This window comes from Poecilia reticulata, chromosome 14 (assembly GCF_904066995.2).
Source record: "Poecilia reticulata chromosome 14, P_reticulata-male-v2, whole genome shotgun sequence".
Classification (NCBI taxonomy): domain Eukaryota; kingdom Metazoa; phylum Chordata; class Actinopteri; order Cyprinodontiformes; family Poeciliidae; genus Poecilia; species Poecilia reticulata.
The window spans coordinates 2,142,668-2,152,341 of NC_088843.1; the positions used below are offsets into that span (position 1 = coordinate 2,142,668).

A 9,674-nucleotide genomic window follows, 5' to 3' on the forward strand; every position below is an offset into this window, starting at 1 on the left:
TTGATACTTTTTTGAATACATGTTTTATTGTAGCCTTGCAGAACCAAAGAGTTCATCTGAAACCATTTGATCCAAAGTTAGAATGAACAACAGACACAAAGTGACAAAAGTTGGTCAGGGCAGCACACAAAAAAACTCTTAAGATTAATAACAATTAACAAAACCCCTTATTAAAAAGTTATATTAAACCACACACCCAGTTACAAAACGATCAGCTTTGAACATGTTGATTCTGAACAGTCTTTATAAGAGATGTTGGTGTGCAATGTGTGAAAACGCTCCCAGCTCAGCGTTTTGCTGGGTTTCTCCAGGAATGGCGCAGAGTAAATGACGAACACCTGCTGAGTTAATCTCATTTATATTTGTCAGTTTTATTTCCAACATCAATATAATTTCTTCACACCCTTGCTAATAGGCCTTGAACATGTTGGGGCTGATCTAAACCTGGAATGTGACTCAGCCTTCGTGACTCGATGTGGTCCACCGGATCAGAGATGGGACCGAGCTTCTGCAGCGTTCTGCTCTGAGGCAAAATGGCTCCAGCGTGGGGCAGATGAAAGAGATATTTTATTAACCTGGTGTCTGACTGACACAGATCAAAGTGTGAGCGCATTAAGGCGCTGATGCATTCTAACAATTGGTTGGATAGTCTTAAGGTTTGCTGCTGCGGAATGCAATCACGTAATAATGATGCTTTGACATGAGCGATTCTAGAAAAAAAAAAAACACCTGCACAGTGCCTTGCTATACCTGAGTGAAGTTGCCCCCCCCACCTTCTTCAAATCAGACAAAATTGGTGTCAAACGTTTGTGCAGCAAAAAATCTCGTTTGTGCCGCTATCATTTTAAAGATATAAAGAAATGTTTTTGGAGGTCATCCAAGGTCAACCCCCCCCCCCACCTCACCTTCTTCAAATCAGACAAAATGGGTGTCAATCAACTCGGCTATGTTTGTGCTGGTTTGTGCAGCAAAAATTTTTGTTTGTGCTGCTTTGGCTTTGAAGATATTAATGAAAGTGTAAAGGGTCAACCAGCCCCTCAACATTTATAAAATCCAACTTTCTTTATATCTTTAAAATGATAGCGGCACAAACGAAAATTTTTGCAGCACAAAAGTAGCACTAATGTTTGACACTAATTTTGTTTGATTTCATAAAAGTAGGGGGGCTGGTTGACCTTTTGACCTTTACACTTTCATTAACATCTTCAAAGCCAAAGCAGCACAAACAAAAATTGTTGCTGCACAAACCAGAAGGTGGGGGGGCTGGTTGACCTTGGATGACTTCTAGAAACATTTCTTTATATCTTTAAAATGATAGCTGCACAAACAAAAATTTTTGCTGCACAAACGTTTGACACCAATTTTGTCTGATTTGAAGAAGGTGGTGGGGGGGCAACTTCAGTCAGGTCCTTACAAACATATTCACACCTGTTGAGGTTTTTCACATTTTGTCATCACTACAAACCAAGACAGAGTCAGTCTGAGGTAAAAGGAAATTTGATTAATTTTGAAAATACTTTTGTATTTAATCTTTACTCTGAGACCCCAAAATAAACTCCAGAGCACCTGACTGCATTCAGGACTTCTCTAATTAGTAAATGAAATGTTAATCTGTGAAGTTTTCAGACGTTTGTTAGACAACTTTAGTGAACAAAAAAACCTCACAAAGACCAAAAGCACAGCAGACAGCTCTGAGATAAAATAAGATAAAGTTAGCAGGGTTAGAATATTAATATTACAAGTTTAGGCACTTTTCTCTCTCTTATTATGCTCATTTTTATGTCTGAGAATGGCCCAGTCAAAGTTTGGAACTAAATGCATTTGGATATTTGTGCAAGACTTGATGCTCACAGATGTGATCCAACCGATCCGACAGGTTGAGTCTTTGAAAAGAAAGAGAAACAATTTTGTGACGAAATGTGAAAACGATGAAGAGATTCTGACATTGGATGAGGTCAGATTATACAGGTTTGTCTTAAACATCTAATAAAGCTGTTTAAATGAAGTATTCAGTGTTCAAAGCTGATATGCATAATCATAATTAAAACAGTAAAATTCATAATCCATATTTGACTGGATATTTACACCTAATGTGCTTTATAATTTGCTTTGTTTGGTTACATCTTTATTCTTCATGTTCATCTACAGCAAACCCAGGAGCTCCAATGATGTAAAAATAGATGTATGAAAATATATACAGAAAATAGACTTTGTTTGAGAGGTGGCTGAAGGTAGATGGTGGACCTGGATGGGTCATTCTCCGGCTTCGGTTCGAAGGATTATGTTGTCTGAACATTCAGTGATTCAGACCTGGATCTCTCTGCTAGTAGACGGTCAGTTTGTTGGTTCTAACTGAGTGAGTCCGGCCGTCTGGGTCAGAGGTTTGAGCTCTGTGTACGGAGCGCTGCTGTCGCTCTCCGGTGTGGAAGTACTGTGTATTTGGTCCAAGGTAGCGACGGGCTTACAGAGCGATAGGAAACGCTGAGGAAAGAAACGTGAAACGTGAAGTTCTGTCTTCAGAGTCTTTTTGGGGTGATGTATGAACATGTCAAGCATAGTTTATTTCATATGTGCTTTTATCTCTTATGCTTTTGCTGAACTCATGCTCACCTGTCGGAGTGTGCCTCGGCCTTTGATCAATTTGAAAAGCACAAACAGAGGGATGAGCGAAAGAGAAACTGTGGCAAAAAACCATCCCAGGACATTTGCCCATAGCGGATAAACGTAGGAGTTACTGAACTTCAGTGGAGTATATTTGATAATCGAGAAGATGAAGGTTCCCTGTGAAGACACAAGACAGATGAGATTCATGAAAACATCAAATACCACAAACTGAAGCCTACAATTAGTAAAAGATGTTTGTTGACAGTATGATGCGTTTATGGTGTCTTTATGTTTTCATGATGTAAAGCACTTTGAACTGCCTTGTTACTGAAATGTTCTATACAAATAAACTTGATTGATGATTGAAAATGATTGACAAATTGACATAACAGCCTGTTGGCATCTTTATTTTAATGAACATACACAATGTCAGACATGATGTCAGTGATTTGTTTTACTTACAAAGCAAACCAGAGGAGTGATGTACTGCCAGCAGTACTTCATGAAAGGAAATGGATGATAGCCAATCATCTCCTTGATGTTATCGTTGAAACGATCTGCACCTGTTGGTTAAAGGCATGTGGGACTCAGTGATGCAGTGATTGACACAGTTCAGATGTGCTGTGTTCTGTGTTTAGTCCTGTCTTCCTGTTGATTGCTTCCCCGGTGTGTCTCATTCCCTGATTACCCTCCCTGTGTATTTAAGTCCACCTGTTGTCTTTGTCTCTTGTCGGATCCTCATCAAGTGTTAGTCTCCCTAGTGTCACGGCGCCTGTCTGTTTCCCCTGAGCTGCTTGCATCTGGACTGTCCATCCATCCATCCATCCATCCATCCATCCATCCATCCATCCATCCATCCATCCATCCATCCATCCATCCATCCATCCATCCATCCATCCATCCATCCATCCATCCATCCATCCATCCATCCATTTTCTTCCGCTTATCTGGGGTCGGGTCGCGGGGGCAGCAGCTTTAGCAGCATCTGGACTGTTTCAACATTAAACCTTCATCTTTGTCTTCTTCAACCTGGGTCTCAGTGTTCTTTCTCACCCCAATCAACCACAAATCATGACAAGATGATGATGATGATGATGATGATGATGATGATGATGATAAAAGCTTCTTGACATAATTGTGAGTATGCATTTGCCAAAATCAAGAACAGTAAAATAAATCCAGGTGACTCACCATAGACCCAGCCAATGCTGACCGACTGGCAGAACGAGAGGATCAGCAGGGTGGAGCCGCTGCAGACGTGGTGGTCCAACAGCTGCAGCAGGTAAATCCCACCCTGCACATGAAATGTCATGAGGCTTTTGGTTAAAAATAACATTTTAATTAACACAAACATGTAAATGTACAAAGTCAGAATAAAAATGTAAAGCATTTTAATGCTTGATATTCTCTCCCGCCCTGTCCTTATTAATATGCCCAAACCTCAGTAACGAGTAGGAATCCAAACATGCAGAAGATGCAGGACATAAGAAGCAGAAGCAGCTCCCGCCTGTAGCCTTCATGCAGGTAAGAAGGGAAATGATCGACCAGAGATGTCATCACACACTCTATACCAACAAACTGGAATGAAATGATTAGAGGAAAAAAATTATTACACTTATCGATTTATTCATTCATTTATTTATATGACTTGAGTCTTGTTACCTGGCTGTCTAGTCCAAGCAGAATAATCATGAGGAAGAAACACACGGACCACACCTGAGGCATGGGCATCATGGCCACAGCGCGCGGATACACAATGAAGGCCAACCCAGGGCCTAGAAATGTTATTTTAAAAATAAATAACATTTTAAATATGCAAAATGGTTGAAGAAAATGGATAACAGAGTCTATTCAAAACTATATTTAAACAAGGCATTTAAAAAGCATCTTCAGTTTTTTAAACATGCCAATTTAAATAAACTGCATCGGTGACTCAATCCAACAAAACAAAACAATTTGCCAAAATTAGCAGAATGTTATTTGTATGCTACATTTATTTAAGAACTGTGTGTGAAAAGTATACTGCTCAAAAAAATAAAGGGAACACTTAAACAACACAATATAACTCCAAGTAAATCAAACTTCTGTGAAATCAAACTGTCCACTTAGGAAGCTACACTGATTGACCCGACCAGGGTCCCCGTTGTCAATCAGTGTTGCTTCCTGAGTGGACAGTTTGATTTCACAGAAGTTTGATTTACTTGGAGTTATATTGTGTTGTTTAAGTGTTCCCTTTATTTTTTTGAGCAGTGTATATTTAATATAATTCAAAGTAAGAACCTGACGTTGCTACTTCAGAAATGTTCACGCCTTGTTCGAACGTCATGAAGCCCAAAACGGAGAAAATGGCAAAGCCAGCCACAACGCTGGTGGCGCTGTTCAGCAGGCACAAGTAGAAACAGTCCCTGCATGGAGAAAAAGATGTACATTAAAGTTTTTATGTAAAATATGTTGGTAACAAAACACTAACAGTAACACAATGAAACCAAACTTTAATTCTGTACACCAACCCATAACCTGTTCTTGTTTACATTGTTCACCTCTGTTTTGCTTTGTAAACTAGTCGGTCTGGGAGTTTAACATAAAGCCACACAGTTTGCACAACCCTAACATACTAACAAAAAGACAAAGCAGCCATTGTTCACTGGTTTTGCCGATTTTGACCAGATCTGGACACATCCTGACATTTGCAGCCAGTTAACATACCAAAGGTGCCCCATCCGTAGGGATGCAGTGACCCTGCAGTCTAGACATCACTAATTGCTTCTTGTCAAACTCAGTCAAAAGTAAAACTTAACCATTTTTGTTCACAGCAAATCAACCTGAAAAGCAGACATTTTTTCTGACTTCCTAATTCTGTAAATTGCTCCTCACTGTTGGGCTCTATTGTCAAAGATAATTAACGATCTTCAAATAACCATGGCGACGGTGTGTTCAGGGGGCCAGTGATAATTCTCTGCTTCAGGTCATTTTCATGCAGGGCATAAAGTTAACATTTTGGTTCATGTATTAATGTTTTTCAAGTTTGTGCTTTGTGACTTGTGGCAAAATGTTGATATCTTTCCTTCTACCATCTCCTTCATAAAAGACTAAATTCATGGAGCACCTGGGTAATAGTTGTGTGTTCCTCCACCTGAGCTCAGTATTCCTCCATCATGGCTGCTCTTAGCTTAGCTGGTCAGATGAACTGGATGGAAATGTCTTGGTAGTTTTGCAGTTATATCAGATTCTACATTTTTACATTTTACTGCATGATGGATCAAACAAGACTTTATATAATCTTCAAATATTGGCATATTGCTTTTAACCTCTACCAAACATTACCTCTGATATGACTGGGGAATTTATTATTCTTGATGCTGCAGCTGCTTCTTCACTGATGTTTCATGTATCGTTTTCATTCAGGTTCCCAATCACACACTGTTGTGTGTGATTTGATGAAATCCCACATTTGTGGTTCATATTAATGTGTGAATGTTCAGAGGAGTTGAATACAGTTTTAAGACACACTTATTGAACTTACCTGTAACAGTTATTGTTGAAGGAGTTATAACTCCCAAGAGAAGTGAGGAAACCAAGGCCGATTGCGTAGGAGAAGAAGATCTGAGTACCAGCATCCATCCAGACCTGAAGAAAGTGCACAAACATTAATCTGTGCCTTCTTTGAACATCGCTCTCAATAAGTGTGACATAAGCTTTGGATATATATTTTACCTGGGGATCTGAGAGGCGAGAGATGTCAGGGTAGAGATAATAAATGATCCCATCCAGAGCTCCTGGGAGGGTCACGCCTCGTATCAGCAGAATAAACAGCATGACATAAGGAAAGGTGGCTGTGAAGTACGCTGCCTGTGAGGGAAAAGAAAGAAAAGATGTTTCATATATTTTACAGATCACAGAAAACAAAAATTATATGAAATCAAATATCAAACAGGAACTGTTGTACAATATAGATCAAAGAAAGTAACAAGGACACGACCTGCTTGTTTCTGTCATATTAAGTACACGCACACACACACACACACACACACGCACACACTGATATGTAAAACATAATGTTGCTCTCTGAAGTGTCAGACCTTTCCCGTTGACTTGATTCCTTTCCAGACACAGAAGTAGCAGATGATCCAGCTCAGGATGAGGCACAGCGCCAGTTCCCACCTCAGGCCGCCCACCTCCTCGATCCCACCAGAGATCTTTAGAACTCGATGTCTGGTCAGAGAGGTGGCGGATGGGGTGAGAATGAAAGATTAGGACAAATGTTGAAGAGAACGAAAACAAAAATAACTTTTTCTTTGTTCCTGCTGTCTGTTCTGTCAGTGCTAGTCCGTTTTATCTGTTCTTAGTGAGCCTGGTTCGGCTGGAGGACACCAACTGTCCTCCAACCTTCCTCTCCACTGTCACCATGTGCTTGATCAGTAGGTGGGATTGCTGCGAAGTTAATGTGATACAATCCAATGAGCTTGAATAGATAGACAACTTTATACCAGATGTCATTATAAACTGAGTTCAGCAAGTCATTGACTTTTAATCTGTCTCTATGACTGAATTAGGCTTTAAAATTCAACACAACTGTATAGTTTTGAAACAACATTATAACATGATACATATGGCTCAGCTCAGAAAAGTTGATTTTACGTAAAACCCCCCTTTAATCTCCAACAACAGACTTTGAAGCTCGTAGTTGTAACAAACTATGGAAAAGTTCAAGGACAAAAAGGGTTTATGAATAAAATAAAAGTTGAAAGACGGAAGGAGCTGCAGGAAACAGGACAATGGGAGATGGGGATTACTGAGTAAAGAGATAAACCAGACAATATAAATGAGTGAAATATAAAATAAACTGTGAACTCATGCTTACTGCCAGAACTCTACAACGGGGAGCGTAGTGTTCAGTCGTGATTCCAGGCTCAGATTCAGACGGCTGTCGAAGCATGAGTCTAATGTGAAAACATAAAAACACAACAGAATGCTAATTTTACACAAAAAACTACATGAAGCTTTACACTTTTAATACAAAATAGGTTTTACAGCATTTCATACTTTTATCTGGATATAAGCAGCATCACAGGAGCTACCTGAGTTCCAGTAATTCCCACATGAAGCCCATGGCAGGTCTGAGCTGAAGGAGGAGAACAGGTAAAAAAACGCCCAAGCAAGAATTATGATGTATGAAGTGGCGCTGAATGCGATGATAAGGTGACTGGCATAACCGATGCCTGAGGAGGGAAAGACAAGAAATGATTCTGGTTCAATTAAAGTTTTCTCAGCCTTTTAATATCATTTAAATAAAACACGTAATCATGTCAAACAACAATCTCCATTAAAACTGAAAATGTTCCAATATGCCTTTGTTACAGCAGTTTCTAAAATTTGTACAGTATTAGTTCCAGCCTTTCACTGTCTGTCTGTTGGAGACATCAAACAATAGTTTATTTATTGAGATACTTTAAAATGTGGTCAAACTATCAGCATTCTCCTTCAAAATATTTAACATTTGTTTAAGGAAGTAAGATTTTTGTTTTGCAAATAAAATTCAAGTAATTATCAGATTTTTTTCAGCACAAATCAGACAGCCAACTCTTCCAGTCACCAGCAAGCAAGAGAAACTTCAATGCAAACTTATTCAAGGCACAATAAAAAGATAAGACATTAAAAAAAAGTTTTCCAATGTCGCCCTGACAACTGTCCTTACAGCCAAGAACCACCACGCCATGAGAGATTTGATGATCTAACGTTTCGCTCATATTTTCTGATAATTCACTGCAATTGCTATGAAAAGTCTAAAAATTAATCAAAGACTGATCTTTCTGGAAAGTAAAGCCTTGCTGTCTCCATGATGTCTGTACGCGTTAAACAGTCTAAGTTTCAACATTTCAGTAAAGAAACATGAACATAGTTCCGTGTTTCACCTTGAAAAAGCGGACAAATCTTCCTCCAGCATGTGGTTCCGCCCTGGCTGGTGTACTGCCCTAACGCAGTCTCAAGAAAGAACAGGGGTATTCCACACGTAAGTATGAACACGATGTATGGGATGAAAAACACACCTGTAAAAAACAAAACAGAAGAAAAAAAGTGACAGCAGTAAGGAGACCGGGTAAGAAAGCCGGAGCGCCACTTGTGCGTAAAAGCGCTCACCCCCTCCGTTCCTGTAGCACAAGTATGGAAACCTCCAAATATTTCCAGGGCCGATAATTGCCCCCATCACCGTGAGGATGAACTCCGCCTTGGTCCCCCAGCGGCCCCGTTCCTCCACTTCTTTAGACTTCTGAGTGAGTCCGTTTGGTACGCAAACCGCTGCGCTGCTTTTTATCCTGTTCGTTGTCATCTTCAGTCTTCTGATCTTTAGTTTGATAGAAGAAAAAAGTTCCTCTGAAGAGACATGCCTAAATGCTGAGCGATCTGAGCAGTAGTAGTATATAAATGCCACGGTGCGTGTGTGAGTGATGGGGTGAGGTGGGGGGGGCAGCGGTGTGAATGGACCTTTCTCATCAGTGGGGGTTGAAACTATTTAAATTAGAGGAATCAGTGGAGGGCGTTACTTGAGAGGGTAAAAAGTGTATTGAGGACCGGAGGAGGAGAATTATTTGGCTTTATTCTTTGAAAGTGTGTGTTTGTGTGTGTTTTAGAATTAACCATTAAGCACCTATTTTTCCCATATTTCCAACAAATACTACTTTTTGAGGACCCACAGCTTCCTACGGGACATAACCAATATCCTAAGAAGTTACTGCTGCTATGAGGGCATGAAAACTCATAAAACTCCTGGACTGGAAGGATTGGCTGTTGATTTAAAAAAATAATCCAGGATAAATTGTCTCCATTACTGAAGGCAGTGTAAGGAATCTCTACATCATGGCATTATCAAGATCTGTGATGTTTCTTTGGTTTATCATCACATTTTTGACTAGTTAACTCTTTAGTTGCATAATGAATGATGACTAACCTGAATTGTTTTAGTTGCTAATTATACTTGATATAAGGTAGGCTATTGTCATAATTGGAGGTCACATCCAGGGACAGCTCCTCTTCGGGCAGTACCAATCAACCTATAAATCTGCTCCATTTTT

The 9,674-nt window shown here is 39.7% G+C and overlaps 1 protein-coding gene across 1 annotated transcript; it reads right to left on the minus strand.

Moving 5' to 3' along the window:
* Positions 1 to 893: 893 nt before the first annotated feature.
* LOC103475342 (sodium- and chloride-dependent GABA transporter 2-like) lies at positions 894 to 9,005 on the minus strand. Its single transcript, XM_008426902.3, has 14 exons — positions 8,743 to 9,005; positions 8,517 to 8,651; positions 7,683 to 7,823; positions 7,466 to 7,544; positions 6,684 to 6,816; positions 6,319 to 6,453; positions 6,128 to 6,231; positions 4,885 to 5,009; positions 4,267 to 4,379; positions 4,045 to 4,182; positions 3,796 to 3,898; positions 3,067 to 3,167; positions 2,611 to 2,781; positions 894 to 2,481 (listed from the first exon to the last, which is right to left on the minus strand). Exons 1-14 carry the CDS (start codon positions 8,930 to 8,932, stop codon positions 2,335 to 2,337), a joined length of 1,815 nt encoding a protein of 604 aa, XP_008425124.2. The 5' UTR covers positions 8,933 to 9,005; the 3' UTR covers positions 894 to 2,334.
* Between the last annotated feature and the right edge of the window lie 669 nt (positions 9,006 to 9,674).